Genomic DNA, 24,805 nt, shown 5'->3' with positions numbered 1-24,805 from the left:
AGAGCCTGCGCACGGAAGCCGTGAACAGTGAGAAGGACAATCCTGATAGAGTTCGCAGCCTGCTACGGGGACCTTACGGGGCCTTAGCTGTCCACCAGAGCTGCCACCGTAGGGAGATGCAGGACCTGCGCCCTCCTGTCTCCCCTGCCCTCTCTGGCTCTGGAGAGGCACGTTTTTGTGGGAGTTTCTCTTCACACAGTGCCCAAAATCAGTTGTTCCAGCTCTCTCTGCTCACTGTACAACCTTGGATAATCTCTGTCTGCCTCAGTTTCCATGTTCTGTAAAACAGGGGCTGTGCTGCTTCTCTGGCAGGGTGATGTGCCGTGAGATAGCCGGATGAAGGAGGCTGTTTAAGGGCACACCACACTTCTGACCCCCTAACAGATATTAGAACAGCTGAACTCACTTTGTATTAAGGAGGAAACGCTGTGGGCTGGAGAAGATGTTAAAAAAAAAAAAAAAGATCCTAAGTGCTACAGTCTGTTATTACTTCCAAGGCTTTACTGCAGATTTTAAGCCTTTAGGGGTGATGAGAGCACATGTCCTACGCGGAACACTGCCTGTCGTCCCCGGAGGGGATATTCCCAACGATGAGCAATAACGTGTGAAAATAATCATCCCGTTGTTCCAGCTGTGCGTGCCAGCCCTGCTGGGGGGGGGGAGCTGGGTTCGAACAGAGATCTCTCCCCTGCCCGCTCAGGGAGGCACTTGCAATAGGCCGCGTTGGCTTTGTTTGGCTTGCGTAAGCTTTAATCTAAAGTTGGAGATGTTTTTAGCTGATCTGTGTTAATGTTGGGTGGAATTAACATGCATACGGGAAGACCATGTGACCCCTCCCCTCCCCTTTTTCATCGCTTTAACGGATTCCTGCCAAATCAGAGTGGCTCGAGTCCGGCAGGGCTGGGCTGCCGCCGCACGACTCCGCCAGCAAGATGCCCGCCGTCTCTGTCCTTTACAAGGGAGCCGTCATCATCAGCAGGTAACGCCTCGGAGCAGTGGAAGGCGGGTGCCAGGGGCCGCCTGGAAGAGGGAAGGAGCCCTCAGACGGCTCCCGGTGCCGGGTCTCGTAGCAGCCGCTGCAGCGCGGGCTGGAGCTGCCTCCCAGGTGGAAAGCGAAGGGGGCTTTGCTGGGGTTTCCTCAGGAGAGGGCTGTGCTTGGCAGGGGTTATTTGCATGCAGCAAAAAGAGCTGAGAGAATGAAACAAGCTGAAAAATCAGAGGAAGCATCACTTTCCAGCAGCAGAGATGTGCCTTACCCCATGCATGAAGTCTCCCTGGCACATGCAGGATCTTTTGGTTTTGTATCTCCCCCCATGAAGAAAAGGGGACCGGGTTTTTAAGTAGGAATGATGCAGAAATGGGATGAATGCTCTGCATATCATGCTGTTTTATTTGATTTTTGTCTCCTGTGAAGACCCTCTCCTGTTTCTGAATTTCCAAGGTGAGGTGATAGGTGTTTAGAAGATGGTCACTTAGAAATGAAGCTTCCTTGAATTCTCCTTGGGAATGGCTAAAGGCTGTTTCCTCCTAGGAGCAAACAGCGGTCCTTCTCTGCACCTTCACCCCGTGGTCACCCCCTGTGGTTGGGGGGTTTTGTATCCCTAACGTTAGGAAAGCTCATTTGTGCTTCTGCTCTAATGTTTGTGCATCATATTCAGAATAAAATTTGATCGTATCAGGTAGGCATCAGTTTTAACAAGCTGTCCTACTGTTACATTGCAGCATGGTTTGAATTTTCCTGTTTATTCATGAGGGAGTTTGCTCAGGTATTTATCCAAAATATTCTGAAAAGCCTGCACAGTTGCTTCAGTTTATTTAATTGGTCTGGGTCCAAGCTTTAGAGACTGGCCTAGCTTCCTGGGAACTACCGAAACTCTCATTTTCTGACAGCAGATGATTTGGCTAGTTCTTTGTCAAATTTCTTGAATGTGTGAAACATTGTAAGAGCGTTAAGGAATTTTATTTGTAATGAGGAGAGGGAGCTTCCTGTCAAATCTGTCTTTGTAGAATGGTTGGATGTTTTGAAGTATCTCAGGTGTGCTTTATTCAAAGACATGTCCCTGAGGTTTATTCCTCTCTTGTGACCTGTTAGATTTAGATGAGCACGTCGTGTCCCATGGCTTTCTCCCTCCTCAGCTGAGTCCAGTGAAGATTTGGGTTCTGCTATTGATTCAGAAACTCTCCTTTCCTCCTGCGAGTTAAATATTTGGAAATGGGAGTGTTTTAGGAGAACACTGCTGTGTCCCCTTGCTCACCTGACTCTGGGTTTGTCAGGTTAAAGACCACTGATCCTTCCAGGGTGATCTGACAGGTTTTGAGGAGAGGAGAAGCTGTGTCTTGAATGAGTGGGTCTTTTTCTAAATTAAATTTAGAAAGTAAGAAAATAAGGTAATAGCTAACAGCAATCCAATCTGCAGCCTCTGATCTTCTTTCCAAAACTAAATTAACGGTAGGAGTTTCTGAAGTCCAGTGCTGGAGCTGTTTGCTTGTGTGAAGCTGCTTCCACTCCAGATGCCTTCCAAAGGGCCTGGCAGGGAAGCGGTCTTGGGGAGGGAGTTTTTCTCCCTCCTCGCTGGGGCACTGCACAGCCAGGGCAGCGTCAACGTCTGCGGGCCGCATCGCTGGGTGTCCGTGTGACACTGTATCTGTTCAGGAAATCTAGATCCTTACTCATTCTCACACAGTGTAGGGAGGCTTGAGGCACCACGGGACAAGTTCTTGACCTGACAAGATGTTTTAGGAATTTTCTGGAGACGCGTTTACATGGGAACTGCGGATAGTCCCAGGACTGGAGTTGAGAGTGCCCAGCTGGGGCAGAGTGGATCAGTGTCTTTAAGTAACGCGTGGTTTGGGTAACACATGACACCTCCCTAAAGCCAAGCCTGTTTTCCCAACACCCATCAGAGTGTTTAGGGAGACTAGCATGCAGTGGTTCAGATACTAACTTGGCATGGAGGAGACTAAGGTTTAAGCTCCTATTCTGCCAGCCTTGGCCTGCAATGAAAATCTTCTGCTCTTAGTCTGACAAGACTTGACGCAAAACTTACATCCCATTTTTTCCAGCACCTCTGCTAGAGAAATGGAGATGCAGACAAATAGTCTGTTTCTCCTTGTCATGCATCTTGCATGTGTTACAAAACCTTGGAAATGGACTCTCACCCGTTTTCTTCATTGCAGATTGTGAAACTGGCTTATTCTTGGAATATTGGTTCGAGCTCTGATCTCATTTACATGGAGCCAGACAGCTGTCCAGCCCCATTAATCCGGGGTAACGGATCACAGACAGGTCCATCAGATTTGCTGGGTGGAGATGATGCCCATCTCTGCACATATTTCTCATTGACTTGTGTAAATTTGGGGGACGGAGCTGGGGGGGAGGTGCTTTTTGTCAGCATGGGCTTATGTGGGGCTGTGTCCTTCAAAGCCTGGAGAGAAGGGAAGGGAGTGCTTGTGTGCGTGTTCGGTTTTTGTGTATGTGTGTACATCTCTATTTTAGCCTATGAAAGACGTGTCTCCTCTCTCTCCCAGGACACTCATGGGACCGTATGGAATGGATCGAGCCGTGCATTGCTTTGATTTCTACGACTGTGCGAATGGGCTGGGTGAGTAGTGCCCCTTTAGGCAAGAGGCATCCCAGTGCACTGGGGAAACTGGAACAACCCCCCCAGATCTCCAGCACCTGATTTCATCTCCCTGTTTGAAGTCTGACTTCTCGCGGAAGTATTGCTGCTTGTGCCTGCCTGCCGGTCAAGCCTCCGATGTCAACTTTCACGGCAAGGAGGTTAAAATAAGGTCAAAGTCCTGATTAATTCTGTTTACTACAAGCAGTTGCAGCGCCTAGAGCTGCACAAGAGCTCAGTGCAAGATGGCCCTTTCCTTGAGCAGGATTTCTGGGAGCTGGAAGGTCCTAGGGGAGGTGGAAAGGAAAGCCACCCCTGTGCTGGGCACTGTGCCTGGGTATTCCTCCCACTGCCGCAGTTTCAGAGTGATACCAGCCAAGAAGTGCCGCCAGGCTGACCAATGCGAATACCAACCTGAGCTGTCCAGAGCAGCATGGCTGTAAGTGACATTGTGTGACACCTAAGTGCCATATGGGTGGCACCTGAGCTGGCATAAAATGGGCCAGTTTAGAGTTAACCACAGATTCCTGTTTATTTCCTCTCAAGGAATTTTAATAAATTAGGTGAAAAAGTCTTTTCAGAATTTTCCAGTCTTTTGTACTTTTCTAAAAAAAGAAAATCCCCTCAAGAGAATCCCAAGCCCTTCCCAAAGGAGTATCCCAGGAGCCGGGTGCCCAGGGCTCCTGCTGTGCTCCAGAGGCAGGTTTCCTGCCTGCGGCACCCCTTCAGCAGGCAATTCCTGCTGGCTGGAACCAGCGCGTCATGGCTCTCCTGTGGACTTGGGTGTATTAGAGCAAACAAAATCGGTCTGGAAAGTTTTGCCCACAAGTAAGAGTAGGAACACAGTGAGTCAGGCTTCCTTTCAGAGTGCTCTACACATTAAAGAGAAAAATAAGATGGTCATAACCATCAGAATGGGAGAAATAGTAATAGATCCATAAACTTAGGGCCAAAAGGATCCAGTGTATTATCTCATTTGACCTCTCTATTTCCAGCAGTATAAATAGAGATGCTCTTTCATAGCCTTTGCCAAAACTGAGATCCTCCACAACAGCTGCTCCAGAACTGCGTAGCGCATGAGCCACTCCCTGCACTCAGGGTTTCTCAGGGTCCACCCTGCATCTCATCAATAAATTAAAATTGCAAATATAGATGATAGTGCAGGAGAGCAGCTGAGGACCAGTTGGCAAGGTGACTGGTCCTTGGATGACTATTCGGGAACTGCTAATTCTGAGTACTTAAACTCATCAGAGAAACAAGCTCTCACATTCATTAGGGTTTAGGTTTCCTGAGAACTAAGAACATTGTTAATTATTGACTGTTTCCAGCTCTTGGACTGGGTAACTAGGATTTCTGCTGCAGAAGAATGGCTTTGGTAGGATCTCTCCCCCTGTATTTTATTCATGAGGTATATGGGAGTTCAGAGTAAGTTCTTTGCTCAGTGAATATGGTATTCTAATCTCCAGAGGTAGATTTGGTTGAGTTGGTGGGATTTTAGCTGATTAGATTAGCTCGTTAAAGGAAGAGAGACAGAAGTCTGACAAGGATGTTGCTGAAGGCTGCAATTTAGAGACGCACAGGTGATGCATCCCATTGAGAGCCGCCTTGCTGGGTCCCAATGTTCCTTCTTTCCACCACTCTGTGGCCAGAAGCAGGGAAGGGCTTTGCAAGATATTGCAACATGCTGTAGTATGCTGTAACGATATGGCTTTTCTATTGCCATCATCAGCTTTCTTAGTACTCTTATGAGACATGAAAGATCCAAAATAAACAGTAGTCCTCCAGAAATCATCCTTCTCTACTCGGAGCCTAGCACAGAGACGCAGAAGCTCCATGTCTGCCACAGATTTTAGCTGGTCCTGCAGTGCTCACAGTATGTTCTGGAAAAAAGAAGCCTCTGTGAACCTTTGAACCTGTGAGCCTGTTTGCTGCTAGCTTCTTGCCTTCAGATCCTGGTGTTACTCCAGCATAGTTTCTTTAAAGTCGAACCAGTCCACTCCATGCCGGCATGGCAGGTCAGCATTTGGCCCCAGGTCTGTTACTCTGTGGCTTTAAATGGAAACCCACATGTGCACCTCAGCAGAAGTTCAAAGAGGTTACCTGGCAGCTCCAAACACCTGAACTTTGAATTAAAGAATAGCCCTCAAAGGGAAGTGCTGATGAAGAAGTATTTCTCAGGAACACTGAGATCCCATTATCTTGACCTTCATCCTAGAGCAGGGCAGAGTGATTCGCCTGCAATCTGTCCCTCTGTCCAGACAGAAAAACCTGGCAGGGACTGTAAGATCAACAGAGGGATTAAGGGAAATGTAATTGAACGTTGCTAGCTTAGACGCAAAGCGGGAGTGCTGAGAGGAGCAAGGCACAGCCGCGCACAGTGCTGATGGAGCCAGCGCTGGGACACAAACCCACAGCAGGTGAGAACCACTCTTCACTGAACGCATGATCTAGTCAGACCGAAAACGAGCATCAACTCTGCTCTGCTCTAGCACTTTCCTGAGAAGTGTTTACAAAGCTGAGGGACCACTGTGGTCTTCAGTTTGCATGGGGAAGGCAGCCCCAAAATGCAATAATGTCAGCAGTACTGTATTGGGAGGCAGAGCTGGGAATAGGAGGCTTTTGGATCTTGCTCCTAGTCCCAAGGCTCTGGACCATGCCACGTATCTGTTGCTTGGATGCCAAGCATCCTCAAAGCCACCGGAGATGATTACAGTTAGGCTAAACAAGCAGATTAGCCAGAATGCCCCTTGACCTGTGGTATGTAGAGCCGCATGGAGATCCAAGCGCAGGTGAGATTATAGGCCTGAGAAGTTGATAACTGTGACAGTGGCATTAGTGGGAGCAGGATTAAGTGCACCAGTGTGGCTCAAGGGTCTTGGGAAAAAAAATTTAAAGGATCATTAAGAATTTCATGCAAACTCTGTGTCGGTCAGTCTAAACTACAGTCCAACCTAGAATTCCCCTGTTAACCTTTATCCTGCAAAAGAGAAACTTCTGGAGACATCAGCATCAACTCCAGGACCCTTGCCAGAAAAGAAAGATTAAAAGGAGAGATCCAAAATAGGCTAGATTATCTGGTCCTAAGTGTGACTTAATAAGCATTATGGTGGGACTTTGATGCTGTGATAATTAGAGCTGTTATTTACCTAAACTGTGTCCCAAATACAAACTTGGTTGAAATAAGTGTTTATAAAATACAAAAACCTCCCATGAATGCTACCACAAACTCTCAAAGCTCCAAACAATAACCAGAGAAAAACTCTGCAGAGAAGTAGACTTCTGAGCCACGCAGAACTAGTGTTTTTTTTACTGTCGTAAAATGTTTGAGATTAGAAATCTTGTGGCTTGAGCAATGCTAGAATTTGATGACTCAGATTCGGTGGCACAGTTAAGAGGATGTCCCGTGTCTGGATGAGGCCTTGAATTGGATGGCTCCTTCCTCCTCTCCCAGGTCCTCGTGGGGATCCCCGGTGGAAAGCTCCAGCGGAGGGGCAGGCGGTTCGCGGTGCTGCGGGTTCCCGGCTCTGCTGCCAGATCCGTGCGGGTGGGAGGCAGGAGAGGGAGGCAGAGGGCGGGTTTGTTTGCCGACAAGGGAGTTCAAAGTCAGTTTTGCCCTGTCAAAGTTTGAGTGCGTCTCGGAGTAATGCTGTGAGTAATCACTGATTTTAATAACAAGATCGGATTTTCTACTGACATAGTTGGGGATAAAGGAGGATTTGTAGATACTTCAGCTATATTAAGCCATTATTACAATTGATTTGTGGACACAAAAGGGAAATGAGTCATTACTGCTTTTGATACCTAGACAGAGGAGCCTGCAGAAGCCACCCTCTGTCACAAACAGGCCTCATTGCCTTGGTATGTGATATCATAGTTGCAGTTATTTTGAGATGCAAATCTTACCTGATGTCTCATGCATTTTATCATTTCTAATTACTTTAGGTACTGGTGCGGAGAAAGATGTATAACTCCTTTTTGAGTCATCACGTTGGCTTAAGTATAGCTTTTAGTGTCCTCCCTCCCCTCAGGAAGCGCTGTGACTTTGCCTCTGTGAGATCCCTGTCTCTAGAGTTGGAGTGTCCCCTTGCCAGGAGCTTCTTAAACGTGTCCCCAGTCTCCGTGTCTGCTCCACAGGGTTTCTCATCCAGGTAGCTCTCTTCAGGGATGACTTATGTGAACGTATCTCACGTCTGCTTGTGGTGTAAAGTCCATCCCCAGCCACTCCAGCTCTGTCAGGAGTCCACTGCCAGGTACTGCCAAAAACTAGCTGAGAGGGTTTATAGCTGAGTATCGCCCATGATGAGTGGACTGAGTTTGTTTTAGCTTCTGTCACTCCTAGGAAGTTTCGTCTGCCTTCAGGTGCTAGTGGGGATGCAACATCTATCATCCTCTGGAGCCCAAAGGTACCTAACCTGCCAGATGTGCCAGGCCAGTCCTGCTCAGTGAAGCTCAAGGTGTTCAGATGTTCAGGCACTCCTGGTTACCACGTGTCCTGTCTCCAGTCACATCATCCAGCCAGTTCTTAGTGTTCTGCACAATGCAATTTCTGTTATTTCTTGTGACTTTTACAGTAGTCCGTTTTAGCTTTTAAAAAAAAAAAGTGGTGAGCCATTAAAATAACCTCTGTGCTGTGCCAGATAATCTGCAATGAATTCATTTGAATTCATTACTGGTGACACTGACAAAGGCCTGCTTGACATGATATTGGATTGGGAATATGCCACTACCAGTGGTTCATCATCTCTACTCCTGCCTAAGGGCACAGTGACAGTCATGTGCTCCATTAGTCCCAAACTAGGGCGTGAGAATTCAGTTTGCAATGGCTTGAAGAGGCACCTCTCCTGGGCAGTGCTTCAAATGTCAGTGGAATTTCTAAGACTGCAGTGGCGAAGAATGTTGCTGTTGTACAACATTTTGATGCTCCAAGCCCAGCCAGGAATGCAATACCATCACTGGAGTGGTGTTGGGCTTTTGTGTTTGGGAGAAGTGATGGGTTGGTGTGTACATGAATGAAATGAAAAAATTATGGCAATCTGGTTTTAATCCCAATTTTAATGGGTGGTGCCTTGAGAGACTGACTCCTTCCCCTAGAGGTCAGAAGTGTCACAGGTGAAGGGACAAGTCAGACATCTGAGTACATCTGGACACACAGCTGGCCTGTGGTTTTTTTATAGACCATCAGAGAATTCACTCTGGTGGGAATGATGTTGCTGAGCCTCTGTGGGGCCTTCAGAAGCACCATTTCTGCCTCCTTAGCATGACACTAAGGTCACTACCCATACTTCCAGTGTCCTGTGAAGATATTCAGTGATTTAAAAGTTCAAGGGAGCTGTCAGAGGAGAAGGTTATCTGGCCTGAAGTAGAGAGTGCTGGAAGTGGATCTACTGCTTTCTATGGTGCCACTTGTCCTCAGGGTGCCCTCATTCTCGCCTCGTGTTCAGAACAGCAAAATGGCTGATCAGCGGGTCTCTGGGAAGATTTGTTAATTAAAGCCAGGCTTTTTAATCCTGCTGTCCACAGCCCGGATCATGGAAGCAGGATTTAATGAGCCCCTGACAAGTAAGTCTCTTCAGCCTTTTCCTGCCAGACAGCTTATGTAATTCTGCACTGCCACGAGAGGAGGAGTGTGCTGCAGGCCCGTCAGCTGTGGAGAGCTGGAGCGTTTGGAGCGGTGAATGTGCGGTGCTGGTAGCCCCTAGCAAAGATGCCTCAAAGCGTCAGTTGCTCATCCCTGCTCTCGACCTGTGCACTGAGGGACTGTGGCTACTTCAAGTTTACTGGAGAGAAACTTGCTGTATTTACGTGTTGTTGTGATGAGAGAGAGAGTCTGGCTGAAAAGGCTAATGTAGCATTACGCGGACGCACGTTGCTTTGGAGGTTTTGGTGCGTCTCAGGCACCACTTTCGGTGGATGGTGTGACAGAGCCCAGCTGTCCTGTGGCAGTGTAGGGTCTGTCAGGAGCAGAGCACCAGAGACCGCTGCATCCTGGCTCTCCGGAAATACTCTGGTCCGCAGTAATGTTTCCTGTGACAAGACTTCATGGGTTTCATCAGAGACACGAGCACAGGCTGAACCAGCCACAGCCAGCGACTGAGCTGAATTCTTCCCTGTCGGTGACCGACTTCACTGCAGATGATGCGTTTTCTGGTTGATGGAAGGTGCACTTTCCTTGCCTATACATTTCTTGAAAACTCTCTAGCGTCGTTATTTTGAACAGATGCTTTTTGATGCTTTTAGACTTTATATTACGTGACTGGCCACATCCCGTTGTTTCCGCTGCTCACTCACTGCCAGAGCTCCTTTCAGATGTGAGTGTGTTGTCGCTGTTGTGTAGTGCAGATGATATGCAGGATATCCCACAAACATTTGCAAAAACAAGTCGGAGATTCAAGAACTAGTTATGTCTGAAAGAAGCTAATAAGAGTTAAGTCACATTAGCGATTCTGATGGTCGTGCTTGAGTAAATGTCTGCAATCACCTTTTTGCAGTTTACTCAGTACGCTTGAAAACACGAGGAGGTAATGCTGTCCCAAGTGTACATTCCTCAGTTGTGCTTCTGTGCTTTGCAAAATCTGTGGGATAAAAAGAGGAGACGTCAGAGACTGCCGTCACACACTGTTGTTGCGATGTCTTGGAACCGTGTGGGAGGTCGCTTCCCTCTGAGATGGCCCAGAATAGCACTCTCCCATGGAAACTGTGCTTGTTCATGCCTGTGTGTGACAGGGTAATTTCTCTCTCTGTAGGTATTAAGGTGATTGGTGGTATCAAGGAGCACACAGGAGAAGAATATGGAGTTTATGTCAAGAGGATCCTACCAGGAGGTGTTGCTTATGCTGATGGTGAGTTGAACATGGTGGGGAATATCGCAGCTTGACAAAAGCCAAAAGATAGTGTACTTATTTTATACATTGTGTTACTGGACATTTGAGACATTTCCTCCTAGATTTTCTGGCAGTGGGGAGTCATTGTAATGTCTGACAGCAGCCTTCCATCTGGATTCTGGGGCATTTAGATGATCATTTCATTATGCTTAAACCAAGATACATCCATGCTTCAGAAAACTCTCATCATCTTATGATACCTCTCTTTTCCCAAGTGTCTTTAATTGTACGTAGCCTGAAAATGACCTGAGATCCTTTTGCAAATGCTGATCTGGCCTGCACCATTGATTTCATTCTGAACTTCTTCAGATAAGTCGGTATTAGGCAAGGGTCTGCAGAGCTGACCTTTTATACCTTAAGCCAAAAAGATTTTTCAAATGTTACAACATCACTTGTTCATCTAATAAAAATAAATCCAGAACAGGTGGAGGTGAAACTCATGGATTTTCTACCTGACCTCAAAAATTAAATCAAGTGAAAGCTTTACTGCATTTTTTGTATTTGCTTTCATACCTTCCTACAGCATAGGAAGCACTGTGACAATGACACATTGTTTAGAGAGGCTGTAGAAACTTCATCTGTGGACGTCTTGAAAAACAGGTTGGATAAGCATCTCTCAGGAATGACGTATGCATATTTCATCCTCTCTTTGGGTAAAGGGAGGGACTTCCCAACCTCTCCAAGTCCCTTCTAGCTGTATCTTCTGCAGTTTCTATCCATTAGTTTTCTTTCCTAGGTCGCCTGCAACCAGGAGACCAGATCCTGGAGGTCAATGGAGATTCCCTAATTGGAGTCACAAGTGAGAGGTACCATATCCAAACGGAGACTTGGCATTCCTGTTGGTTTTGTATAATTCTGTGAAGTGGTTTTAGCTGCAGGTTGCATGAAGAGCGCCAGTGCATTGCTTTGTCCATGCCCTAATGTAAACAAAGGGTTTCTGCATCCAGCGTTGTTCCCAAGGGTCAGCTGTGTTATGGGACTATTACAGAATGAAAAGTTTCTATAGAAAAATAGAGCAGGGAACCCAGACTGTATTATGAGAAATTCATGCTGGCTGGAATGCTGGCTGAATCCAGCCTCAGTTTTCCTTGCAGAAATAGTCATCTTCTCAATATCTTTTAGCTTTCCGTGCTCAGTGCTGTAAGAACATGTAGACATCACACACAACTGTGTTGTTGTTCCAGTCCAGCACTGTGTTGGGGTAGGGAGGGGACTTCATGCTGTATGTCGTCTCTGTGCTTTTCAGTTCTGGGCATCCACTGGAGTATTTCTGCAATCTGCTTGACTTTGCAGTAGTGTTTAATGTCTCATCAGGGGCCACACCGCAGCCCTGAACTGCTGTAGAGGAGTGCTATAGCGCTTCCCCTCGTGCTTATGGCACCCCCGCTCCATCTGCTGCTGTTTCCCAGCAAGCCCCTCTGCTCACAGCCACACAAGGGATTAGCCCATGCATAAGCCCGGCAATGGTGCTGCGCTCGGGGGATTCCCTCCAGAGCTGCAATCCAGCCCCTTGCCTCAGTGCCAAGAATATAATTAACCGACCCAGATGAGCACCACACTTTGGGGGCACCGGTTTTCCTTTAAATATTGTGCTGAACCACTGGTTGCCTCACACCTCTGCATGTCACTCTTTAGCTGCCACAGCTGGGTGGATCTTTAGAAAGCAGCACAAGGAGCTTCTGCTCCCACATCCCTAGAACCTGCTTTTTCGATGGAGGATGTTCCCTATTACATTTCTGCAGCTACAGGGGCTGTGTGGTGCGGGGATGCTCTGCCTGGCCGGTGGACCTCCAGTGCTTTGCCTCTGCCTCCAGCTGGGATACGTGTATTTTGAACCAGGAAGCAGTGGATGTCTCTGAGAAGGAGCCTTCCAAAGGGAGGAGGTGTGCTGGGAGGTATTTGCCTGCTGGCACGAACATGTTCTTGCTTTGCTTTATTATCGGGAGCTTCTAAGTTAGTGTAGAAGTGGGAAAGTCAGGCAGTGACTCAGCTTCCCTCCGACCCTGCTGCCAGGCAAGAAAATCAAGGCTGCTTCACAGATATTCTGTCTACCAGAGGCCTCTCCCTAAAAAAAGTCGTTTGACTGCTGTTTAGGGTTTGCCCAGGACGCGGCTCACTGCCAAGTTTGATGTGAGCGTTGACGTGCCGATGAACGAGCTTGGTGGTGCGTTGCTGTAACCCAGCGTTGAAATGTTACAGTCATCGTCTTGCCTGTCTTCTTGTCTGTCATCTTGCAGGGCTGTGGATATCCTCAGAACAGCGTCTGCCACCAGCCACATGCGCCTTCTCATAGCCCGAGACGATGATGCCAGGTGAGGTGGTGTCGTACACTTGAGGGGAGTCGTGGGACTTGTTGGCACCAATTGTAGCTGGACTGCCATTAAACTAACCAGGCTCGTCCTCTCTCTGGCTGTGGCTGTGTTAGAGCCGCGTGCCCTCTCTTCTCTTGGTGTGCATAGATGCTATTCTTGTTCAGTTCCCAGCCTCCATTTCCACTACCAACGCTTAGGAACTGCAGTTCACGCAAACCAAATCGAAGCCTGTAAAGAAGATGGCCAAAGGCCTTCATTAACTCTAAAGCAGTGGAAACATTTTGAAGTCGTAACGGGAACAGAAACAAAGTCACTGTCTCCCAGCTGCAGACCTTGCTCACAACCCAGCCAGCTCATCAGGTCCGTGGAGGATGCAGGCACTGAACAGATTTTCACAGGCATTTCTTTAGCCACAGCATGAGAGCTGTCCCCAGGCCGCACCAAGACAGCACTAGCATCACCCCTGGCTGGTCCGTCACGGGCAGTGGGGAGGCCCCTTCCTCACTGTGCCTATGGTTTATCACATCCTGCAGAGTGATTTGGATCAGGACGTACAGGGACAACAGGATCATCCCTTTCCTTTCCAGTTAGATGCATTATGCTAAGGTGGTCTTTCACCTGGATGTGTTTCCAAATTCAAGGCCTAAGAAGGGCTTTAGAAATAGTGGTACCTTCCCCACAGAATTCCTCTCTCCCAGAGAAGAAGGTCAGATTCTCCCTGAAACCTCTCCACCAGCTGCTCCCTGGAAAATCTTGCTTTTTCTAGAGACAGTTGGAGAATTTGAAAGGAGAAGGAAAGAGTTCAGTTCTCTCCTGGCTAGATTTAAGCTGAGTATGAGACAATAAGAGTATCAGAAGACAGGGCAGGGTTATAGAAACCAAGCTGTGGGATTAGTGAGATCCTTTAACTGTATTCACCTTACGTCTTCTGAGGTATCTGATGCAACGTACTGGAGCATCCTGTCCCTTCTGAATAAAAATACACGTCTGGAAGGTGCTCCAGGAACCACTGACAATGGTGGGTTAAGGCAGAGTGCAGTTGTGGGCAGGCAGCCAGGGTCTGAGACTGAGCATATGCTAAGTGAGAAATCCAGAACAAAACTGCTCATCGCATGGAGCCCATGTGCAAAATGACTGCAAAAGCTAGTGGCTTCCAGCCACGAGAGGCAACGGGGCTTGGTTTGGTGGCTGCTTCCTGATAAGCAGAGACAGAACAAGCTGCAAAGGGAAAATCAGCTGTATGCCAGAACGCCAGACCAGCGGGCACTGCGCTGTCGGGGCGGCTTGCAACTCAGGGCTGGCACAGGGGCCTGCAGCGGCTGGTGGGACAGAGGTTCGTACTGAACGTGGGTGGCTTAAGATCAGACAATCGTTTGTTCAGTATTCCCACACCCCTTAGGATTGGAGATGACGGTTTTATTCATTATCCATCAATGGCTATGGCATGTTATTGCCTTGGTGAAACAGTGAGAGCACTAAAGTGAACGGGATAAGGCTAACTTTGATGCAGTTATAGTCTGTTGGAAGAAGTATCTTGCATTAATGGTTTTAGCTAGTTCTACTCTGCTCTTCAAGTAAAAATAAGCATCTCAAGTTATTACAGTAACCTGCGAGTTCCTGAGTCAGCTGCTGAGGAAGCACTGAGTGAAGTGGTTAATCATCCAATTTGAGATTGGGAATTTGGCCGTTTTGGTCTGAGAACTTGCACAGGTCACTGTGGTTTTCCCTTTAGTGAACAGTTTTCCTTGCGTTGGCGGGGGGGAATAGCGGGCTTCCCGCACTGTCTGCCGTGCGGGGCTGTGCCGCCACAGGGGGTTGGATTTCCTTTTCTGAGCAGCTCCCTAGAAACCCCCACATGGGCTGATCAGAAGCAGGACTTGCCCATATTCCTTGTGGAAACATTTTGTTTCTCAGCCAGTGCCCCCAAAGCAGGCTTTCTGCCTTTACTGGGTTTATCTGTTCCAAGCTTTTCAGGCATCTCAACATGCCTCTTAATATCTTAAATTGCAGCAGATGTTTCTTAGAGTATATGCGTGCGTGGCTTTGTCTGCAGCTCCAGCGCCTTCGTGCATCTGTCAGCAGAGCCTCCAATCACCATGAGATACAGATCGTTGTAAATAGATAGGCTGGAGGCAGGGAGGGCGGCTAAACTTTAAACAATTTATTTGGCTTCCATTTGTTATTGCTTATCTGCTAAATCTGCAAAAGGTTACTCGGAAGGAGAGTGGGGAAGTAATCAGTTTAATATATTTTTAAAGATTTGCAGAGATTTCACTTACATAATCATCTCACAAAATGTTTAATACGCAAATACATATCTCCTGGATTAAGAGCTATGGAAGAGGGGGAAGGATCTTTCTGCTTTCTACTTTTTTTCTTAGTTTTGTCTTTATTTTTTTGATTCCATATTATCTTTTAGCAATGTCCTCGAGCTCAGCCAAGCAGACAGCCCTCTGTCCCTGGGAGTGTCAGGAATGCCCACTGACACGGATGTAGCTGTGGCCAGCGGCACTTTCTTGTCTGGGTCTTAAATGAGAATGGACTTGGCCAGCTGCAGGACAATGAGGAGGGCCCGATTCTCATGTACACTAAGGCCTTTTGCACTGCCCTCTCAGCCTAAAATTGCCCTGATGTGAATAAGAAGCAAGGCAGGACTATTCTATTGGCAGTCCAAACAAATTGGCGTTGGCTGTGCCGTCTTGTCACCTTCAAATGGGTGGAGTGAGAAGCTGGTCTTCTCAGGATGCCTTCCTCTGAGCCCAGGCCTTAGTGTCAGCACGGCGCTCGTATGGAGGGACCCTGCAGGAAGCTGTTGCCATGGCAGACGTGGCACAATTATCTTCCTCTCTTCTGACTTCTCAGAGAATGTCAGTAATGGGAGTGATATCCTTGGAGCTGCTGCCCCATTAATTCGAATGAAGCGAGAGCAGTCTTGTACCTTCATGCTGTCTAGCAAGGTAGCTCGCGTGACTTGCAAGCCAAGGAATCGCACTAGGAGACCCATAAGTCACTGTCTACTTGCAGATATTCGCATGTAAATTTTCTTCATGAATCCAGAACATGTAGCTGTGATATCAGGTGCTCTGCAGGGCGAAATGTGGCGGCTCTGGATTTGAAAGAACATTCAACCCGCTTGCCAGTTTTCCCAGTGACTCAGTTGAGTAGCATTCTGTTTTGGCTGCCCTTGGGTGAATTTGACTTACAAATGCTATTATTTGTTCCTGAAGTTAATTACAGGCCCAAATTGCCTGTGCTGTTAATGGAACTTAGTCCCAGAGTGTATAAGATGCATGCTTTCGGCTTGTCACATCAGACATGCTGCAGAGAACTACAATAATGCTAGGGTTTAAAGCAGAAAATTCATATTTAGAGCTTAGCATGCCAGATTTGGAAGATGTTTGGATCTGATTTTGTCTGTGCTCATCTCCAGCTAATGAGGATAAAATTACTGCATGTGTGTAATTATTGTTTATTTGTTCTTAGCCTGCAAGCTGCAATAGTTCCTTGTTTCTGTTAGTTGCATAGGTATCATCCTAGTCTTTCAGGTTTATCATTGTGGGAAAGCCTGTTTGTGCTGTACCTCCTTGTACACGCAGGATAAAATGCTAATGCAGTGCATCTCTGCGTATGGTATGCATGGTCACCTGGTGAAAAAGTATTGTTATAGTAATAAGGCCTGCCTCAGAAGAAATAAGGAAAGTAGTCTGCTTTCATGTAAATGCACTGCACTTTTTACCCTGAGCAATTTCCAAATTACACATACGTACATCCAACCACAACTATAAAATCCAGGAAACAGCAAATAAAGCTGCTTTCTTTCACTCGGCATTCATTACAAAATGCATCTCTAGCATCACGACGCAGGTGACTGACTGACATCGATACAACCTCCCCGGGTTCCTGCCAAGGGACGGGGTTTCGCTGTATTTCCAGATTTCCCAGTGTGGCCTTTCAAAGTTAACCATTTGCAAGGCCGTGGTTTGGAGTTATTTCTTGTTTTGGTTTCAGTACTAAATCTGTGATCTCCGTTCTGCGGCTCGTGCGTTCTCGGACACTTGCCGAGGACGGCGGAGTGAGCGGGTTTCGTACTTTGTGAGTGACCGGGGAGGACAGACCTGAAGGTGTGCCAGGGACGCGTTGCTCTCTTTGTGTTAGATCTTGCATTCGCACATTACTTTTCTAACCTCTCCCCCCCTTTTTCTTCTCCAGTTTTGGCAAGTGGGCAGGGAGGACTCACGCCTGCTAAAGCCACCCCTGTTAATCAGTATCCAGGAGCAGCAGAGAGGCTGTTACTGAAGGTCACACTTAGCCTGGTGCAAATGCCAGATGGTCCCTTTTTACTGTGAGCCAGACAGTGCTGAATCACCCTCCACCCGTGTGACAGTGGCGGTGGCTCAGGCAATACCTAGGAGCTAGCTTCAGTCACTTGACTGTGCGTCTGAGCACTTAGTACTAAACTGAGGCTTGTGCTGGGGCGGAATCCTGCAAGCCTCAGGTCTTCCAGGGCCCCAAGCTGCTCTTTGAGGAAAAACGTGTATCCTTTCGAACAGCAGCTGAGATGTGCAGCTGGTCACTGCTTCCTAGGCATGTCCAAAAGCCCGGACCCCGGTACGGCCTGAGGTACTGCTCGGTGGCAGCGGGGCATGAGCCAGCTCTGACTGCCAGGTGAGTGCAGCCCTGTCCCCAGGCGGTTCTGCTGCCAGAGCCGGGGTCAGGCTCCGGGCACGGAGCTGCGGTGTCTCGGGTGGAGACCTACCCGGGAGAGGCAGGAACGCTGCAGCTGAGGGTGCTGGGTGTGAGAGAATCGGCTTCTGGGATGACTGCTGTTTGCAGGCGGCTTGCAGTGCTTGGGGTTGACAGCTCCCGCTGACCTGCAGGTTTTGTTTACTGAAACCAGCTATTAATTTATCCGGTGTCCCAGACTGCTCTTTCTCCCCCATCTGCAGTGCGGAGGCTGAGGTTCCCAGACGCTGTGCTCCCACATAACCTCTGTGGGATTCGCCCTTTGCTGGCCCCAGAACGAAAGGGTGGGCCAAAAAGGTATTATGAGATAAAACAACAGTGTTCTGCAGAAAGATTGACCCCCTGCTGCTTAATCTGTGGCAAAGTCAGCCCACAGCTGGCTGCTGCTGGCAAACTCTGCCTCCGCTCCACGGGTCTAGCTGGAGCAAATCGGAGCTCTGCCACAGAGATCCTCCAGACCCTTAAATTTCTGTATCTTAATGAAAAATAGCTGGAGAAGTGGTTGTTAAAATCCGCTTTCCACCTATAACAATATTTTCCACTTATAACAAAAATTTTTTGCAATGAAGTTGAGCGTCCAGTCCCTCAGAGACCTGACAATTTGGGATATTTTAATAAGGTCACACTTTAAATATTAGAGAAGACTTCTGAAGTCTTTTAGCATCTGAAAGCATAATGAAAGGTTTGTTAGCATTCCTCCAGGGTCGTTCATTAATCAGTAATGTTTGGGTAATATCTTCCCATTTAAAAATTCCTGCAAACATGATGCTGAGGACAAAATTGATTCTTGGGAGGTTCATGCAAGAAATTGTGCTGCTTGCTGCTGGGATAACACGTACTTCAAATTAGTCATGTATTTTGTCCTTGGCTCCTGCTTTGTTGGTCAATACTGCGAGCCCCAATTCGGCCAAGGTGGTTGTTTGTGACTTGCCGGTTGGTCACACCAGCCCTGTACCAAAAGGATGGGCTGGACGGTTTGCAAAGCACCTGTAGGCTCAAAGCTCTTTGTCCAGGCTCCTGAGCAAATAACAATAAATACTTTTTTGCTTTGTGGATGAACTTAACGACATGAAGCAAACAATAACAAAGAATGCCCAAATCATACTTACCCTTGTTTACAACAAATAGCTCGACAGCTCTGACTGGTGGTTGGATTTGCATTGTATAAAGAACATAAGAGCTGCTTGATTAGTTGCATTTCCATTTACTGAGTTTTTTTTTTAATCGCATTGTTTTTAGTTTGTAACCTTTTCCCTGCTCTGTTGAATTATCATCTGAGAAACATGCAACAACAGAGGACCAAAATAATGCCCAGCCCAAAACAACAACCCAGCTGCTGATGGCTAGGTAATCACTGGAAATAGTATATTAGCTCATACTGCTAATCAAATTCCAGCAAATGAGACCTCTCATTACAAGAGGTCATGGAGGGATAGGTCCGTCAGTGCATGTTACCACTGAAATGGGATTCTAAAAAACCTCTATAAAGATAAAAGTTTTACTGGAATATTGGAAAAAATCTGTTAAGATGCTTAAACCAAGGAAACCAGAGGACAGGAAGCAGCTGTACTATTTCTACTGGATCTTTGTATGTTGTTCTTCCACTTACCCAGTGCTTTTTACAAATAGCTTTGGTGTCTAAAACTATGAAAGTGCTAGTTGGAATAGAGCTAGTTGGAATAGAGCTAGTTGGAATAGCTTTGTAGAAGGTGAGGTGCCTGAATAAAGAAATTCTCTTTATTTAAGGTCTTGGGTTTAGTTGATAACGACAACAGTGTTGATGCAAAGTATTTGGCCTCGCCAAGGCATTCCAGTAAGTATCGTGTGATACTTGGATGTAAAATTAGCATTAAGTGGGATGAATAAGGCATATATTTGATAGCAATATTAGATAAGGCAAACATTCCTTTTTGACGTTTCTTAATGAGCTGGTTGTTAATGGGAAGACACAAATTACTGAGAGCGTTTCCAGCAGGAACCGAAAGAGCTGATGATTCATCCGCCATTTAATATTGTTGACTCTCATCTAGCTGGTAATACGTAACATCTGGCTGTGTGCTAACAGTGCAAGAGCAGCCTCCTCGGGAGGAAACTCTGCCATGTCTGGTCTCCTCCAGATTTATGTCTCGAGGTTGACTGCCCATCACGCGTGAGAGCTTGCCGCTCCTAACTAGGCTTTTGTTGTGGCTGTAGCACAAAGAGGGCACTTTTCCCACGTGGATTCCCTCATGTCTTAAAAGTGAACAGCTAGTGTTACCACTGCAGCAGAAGCAACACTTTTACGGTCTCCCTCCCCTGCCTGGCTGCTTATTTAACAACGCCGGTAAGGAGTTGGTCCTCCTTGAGGCCCTTCTCTCTGCCAAAGGTGGCTGAATGTGTCAGGAAGTGTTTGGGTTATGGAGGGAGAGGAATACCCAGGCATGGAAGAAGTGCTCTCCTGGGAGCCTCATCTGCTAAGGAGGCCGGCATGGAAGAGCATGGATGAGCAAAGGAGGGACCACAAGTCCGTGCACAGCTGGGTGAGGCTGATAGGAGAACATGGCATCCCCCCGCCGAGCCTGCTGTTCAAAATGGGCGCAAGAGTCTCATGGCAGCCCAAAGAAGGATTACAGAAATGATGCAGGAGCTGGTAAAATATGGTTAATAGGGGTTCTTAACAGTTTAAGAACTCAATGTATTTCATTTGGCACAAGGAAGGTCATGAAGCACTGTACCTCTTGTGTGCAGGTATTTACAGCTCACTGGGGGCTCGGCAAGTCTGGGCAGTAATAAGGTCGTGAAACTCAATCTGGAAGCGTTTGAGCACTGAGCTAACTTCTCAGGGGATCAATAATCAACCCCGTGGCAGGGCAAGGTACCTACGATGGGCTGGAACTCTTGTGTGCCTCTTCCTGCTGCAGAAGGCATGCAGGGGTAGCAGGGGCAAGAGGGGCTGAGAAGGGCTGTTTCAAGAGGCAGCTCGCCTGGGTCAGGGAACTGTCCCTGGTGAGTACACAAGTTCCAGCCCATCAGAGTCAACCTCATGGCAGTGCAGGATTCCTATTGACCTTAACAAGCCCTTGAAATCGCAGGGAGGCTGTCCTTAGGAAGAGAAATTTGTCTGCTCCATGCTGCAGGAGAGAATCTGGCCCATAAACTTGGTTAGTATGTCAAAGCCATTAGAGGTGCTGTCGTCTCTACGATCAGGTAGGAAATTAATTGTTTTGAGCAGCAGCTGACTATATCGTGGTTTTGTTTCCAGGAGAGAGTTCTCTGAACTGATGGAGAAGTTTGGCTCTCAGAGCAATACAGGCTCAGCGCGGAGCTCTCCTGTTCTGCACGGTGGAAGTGAGTACTCTCTCTGATGCACAGCGTTGTCAGCACCACGGCGGCCAGAGCTTGATGTGCCCTCGTGTGAAAACTGGAAGTCCCTTTATCCTTCTGCCAAGATAATTTTCTTTATCCCAGTGCTATTTTGAGGAAATTTTGATTTGATACAATACTGTTTTCTGTGGTATGCATCTGGGTGGAGGTCTGGAGGAAGCAAAGTCCTGCTTGTCATTATTAGAAGCACTTCAATGCATCCCAGGATGCAGAGCAGCGGGGTACGGCCAGTAGTGCCTGTGCAAAACAAGGGATGCCAAGCAAGCAAGCTGACTTCCTTGTGGTGAATAAAGGAGAAGGAGTCGTAACAGCTTTCCAGATTGCTGAACTCCACTTTAACTGTAATACTGGACTGGTAACTTTAGAATAATGCCTATTTCTGCAAATGCAGCTTTCTGCTATGGCTTCAAAGTGTTTCAGTGTGGGGAATGATCAATATTTTTTTTTTGCAAATCAGGAAATGGTCAGAGAGAGACAGACAACAATGTTTACCTAAGGCATTGGCCAGCACATCAAATCATGTTTGTGTGTGGGGAAAGGTGTGGCTCTGGCTTGTTGTATCCCACCAGAAGGCTGCCAACCCTTCCCCTTATGCAAGAGATAGGTAAGGCTGGCAAAGAGATAACAGTCACAAGTGGAGATGGTCTCAAGGAGGTAAAATGTCCTCTACATGGGGAATGTACTGATATCTTTAACAAACACATGTTTTTCCCCCAGGTAAAGAGCTATGCCAATTGTGTCAACCCTCAGTGGTGGAACAGAATAAGAGGGTGGTACTGGAATATTTGAATTACCTGGGCTGATTTTGCCTTTCCTATTCAGGTCGATACCTGGAAAGTACATCCTCGGGGTCCTCCTCACGTTCCCAGAGTCCGCTGCTCCTGAGCCCTGCAAATTCTCACAGCCCGCTCATCGGAAACTCGGCACACTCTCCTCACCCGCAGTATGTACACGATCCCAGCACAGCCTGTCTGCTGGCCTGACCCTTTCGTACAGCTTTCTCATAATGGAGTAATAACTATGGTCTGCTATCAAAAGTCAGCTGGGCAGGGTGTCAGTCATGATTTTCAAAGGTTTATAGTCACCAGTTTCAGTGAGCAGCTAACAGTGGCTTGTTGGACTGTTTCAGTGCGTGGCTTCCAGATCCTTATTTCTCAAAGTGTAGAGTACCCTCTTCTAAAATGTATGCTGTTTAAGAAGTTTCTGTGCGTGTTCAGCAAAAAGTGAGGTATTCCAGACGATTGGTCAGTCACGAAGATGGTCACTGAATATCTAATGTTGCATAAGAATAGATCCAGTAAATATTTCCAGTGTTTGAGTGATTGCTTTGTTCAGCCTCATATTTCCTACACCATTATATCACCATGACGACTTACTGTTAATGTACTTGCATCATGGTGCCCTGAGAGCTGAAAAGCTCCCCCATTGAGACAGTCAATGTGTTTGGAATGTGGTTAACTATATAATTGCTCAAGTTCCTCCCCTCTAAAAGTTGGGAGAAGCCATAGTTCGCAGCCATCTGAGAGGACAGTACATATCATGTTTTTAAACTGTGTCACTGAATATTTCTGCGAGGCCACTGGTGCTTTCAGAAGGTGATTCTGGACCGCATTTTCTATTGGCCTGCTCCTGACGTGTTTACACCAGTGCAACAAGACGGCAAGCATTGCCCCTTAAATTCAAACACTTCAGTTGCCCTTTGCATTGGTGTAAACAGAGGTTGCCTGCAGAGACTGCATCCTTTTGTGTCTAGGACACTTTCTAGACTGTGTGTTCATGTGGTCACCTGCCCCTTTCATATTTCACAAGATCAGAGGTTTGGACAGGCAGAGCTTGTTTTCTGCAAAGTCTAGTCTCCAGGGTGTTTGGGGTTGTCATTCTCAAGAAGGACAGCTTGAAGGGTGTTAATTGTCTTGGAATTGAGACTATTAGTCCCCAGGGCCTGCTGCTTCTCTTCCTTTGCTAGTGTAAACAAGTCAAGTCACTGGTAAAGAGAATCAGGCCTTACTGCAGACACACTAAATCCTCTTGGCAGGTTACAACTGCCACATGCTAAATATCAGCCCTTTATTAGGGATTTGCAGAGGACAAATATTTGGCACCAGAGGTTTAAGCTGCTCCTATGAAGTGAGAGACCCTTACAGAGCAGAGACCAGCTCATCTACTTGGCAGCTGGTTTGGATAAACTAGACATCCTTGCTCCACAATTAACCCCCTTTACGCTGCAATTAGTCTAGAGGGGACCTAGCTTGACAGCATCCTTATTCAACGCTGCCACACTCATCTGTGTTCAGTGCATCTCCAGGTTGGGGCTATACCAAAGAATAGCCAGGCCCCAAGTAACCTCTTCTTGGGAGAAACAAGAACCCTTTGAAATCCCTGCCTGCGCAGTGTGGCCAGTAGGCTACAGAGATACAGCTTAGACCAGGTGCAGCCATGGTCTTTGTCTGCATCTGGCTGGAGGGGGTTAAGTAGCTACCAGCCCTTGCTGCCATGCCATCTCTTACCTGGAAGCTTCACCCTTCTTGCCTTTCCCAGCAAGCCCCAAAGTGGACCCTGTGAGCACTCCTTGTTCGCAAGGGCACAGTCAGGCAGTTAAACTTGAACCGCCTCTGCCTGTTTCTTGGTGCTGCTGTGTCTTTGCTCTCTGCTATTCCATTCTTTACGTGTAGTTCTTAGCATCGTGATGAGACCGCAGTCTATCTGAAGTCCTTCCATCTCTTTAAGCAATGTGACTCGGATGTGATTCAGTCTCTCCACAGATAGAATATATGATATTTTGATTTGGATGCAGGGTTTTAATGATATGTCTTACTGTATTTTCCCAGAATATTTATTTTGGAGATGTTTTTCATAAGATTAAGATGCATAGTCTATTAATAAAACCCCTTTGCTCCAAAAAACCTGGTGGCTTTCCCAGGGGCCTGCTGCTAGTTTGGAAGGGTGCTGGCCCTAGGTTGCTCTTTCACTGTCATGTCTGACCACTGCTGATGGTATTATTGAGAAGCACAGGGTGGTGATTACACACTAATGTCGTTGTGAGGTACAGGATGCACAGCCGTCTTTCTGCCTTGAGTTATCAGATAACACAAAGGATACTGGAAGCTGCAGACTGCTTGAGTGGATGCTATCAAAATATCATGTGAAAGAGAAATACCAGGTACAACCAGCGAGGTATGAGGGAAAGGATTCCTGGCCCTTTGCTATGTGGCTTTGCTCTGCCATTAATGGAAGCCCAATAACTCCCCTGCTCACACTCCTAGCACAGCTGCTCTTTGTCCCGTGCCATGCCCCACTGGAGAGGAAACCTCCTCATCCGCATTTAGAATCCCGTCAAAACCCTCTTGAAAGCTTCCCTCTGCTGTGATCCTATCCAGTCCTACCCGCCTTTGGGTAGGTCAGTGAAGTCTCTGCTCTCCTACAAGTTCTCTTACTTCGTTACCTCTTCTTTCCCATACAGAGCCACCTGCCATGACCCTGTTTTGGTGGCCTGTTTTGTCCTGTTTAGCAGGAAGGTCTTTGAGGGTAGGGTTTGATTTCCTTGTTACTTCTCCATGAAGTGCCAATCAGTGCAGTGTCCTTGACCCTTGACTGGGTGAGTCATTAGTATTAGTGCTATAGAAATAAAACAGTGTGGTAGTTATTGTTATAAACAGCCTTAGGAGCTCAGATCTTAAGGCATCTTGCAAGGTTTTGAGTCCAAACCTTGGCTGAGACAAATTCAGATGTATATTCCGAGCCTCACTTTGCCTGTGGCTAAGGGCTGCTTATAGCTGACCAATCTGTAGATTGCTGTCTAGTGATCTAGGCCAGTGTAGCTGGATGTGAATGAAAGCCACATCAATCCTTTGTGTGCTTTTGGCTACAGAAACAAGGGTGCCAAATA

General features: G+C 47.2%; 1 protein-coding gene across 2 annotated transcripts in view; it reads left to right on the top strand.

The window, feature by feature from the left end:
* Window positions 1-24,805, top strand: part of LOC112981013 (syntaxin-binding protein 4-like) — a 56,708-nt gene that overhangs the window by 13,486 nt on the left and 18,417 nt on the right. Inside the window, exons 1-7 of one of the 2 annotated variants that reach the window (XM_064520459.1) lie at window positions 912-979; window positions 3,529-3,602; window positions 10,364-10,459; window positions 11,238-11,307; window positions 12,739-12,813; window positions 20,798-20,883; window positions 21,742-21,862. In XM_064520459.1, the coding sequence (XP_064376529.1) occupies window positions 933-979; window positions 3,529-3,602; window positions 10,364-10,459; window positions 11,238-11,307; window positions 12,739-12,813; window positions 20,798-20,883; window positions 21,742-21,862 (569 nt within the window). In that variant the 5' untranslated portion in view covers window positions 912-932. Of the gene's footprint in view, window positions 1-911; window positions 980-3,528; window positions 3,603-10,363; window positions 10,460-11,237; window positions 11,308-12,738; window positions 12,814-20,797; window positions 20,884-21,741; window positions 21,863-24,805 lie in introns of those variants that run through there. The other variant, XM_064520458.1, reaches the window with a different exon arrangement.

The sequence above is a fragment of the Dromaius novaehollandiae genome, chromosome 14, assembly GCF_036370855.1.
Source record: "Dromaius novaehollandiae isolate bDroNov1 chromosome 14, bDroNov1.hap1, whole genome shotgun sequence".
In the NCBI taxonomy this organism is placed as follows: Eukaryota; Metazoa; Chordata; class Aves; order Casuariiformes; family Dromaiidae; genus Dromaius; species Dromaius novaehollandiae.
The sequence above is the reverse complement of the archived record's forward strand: the minus strand, read 5'-3'. Positions and strand labels throughout refer to the sequence as shown.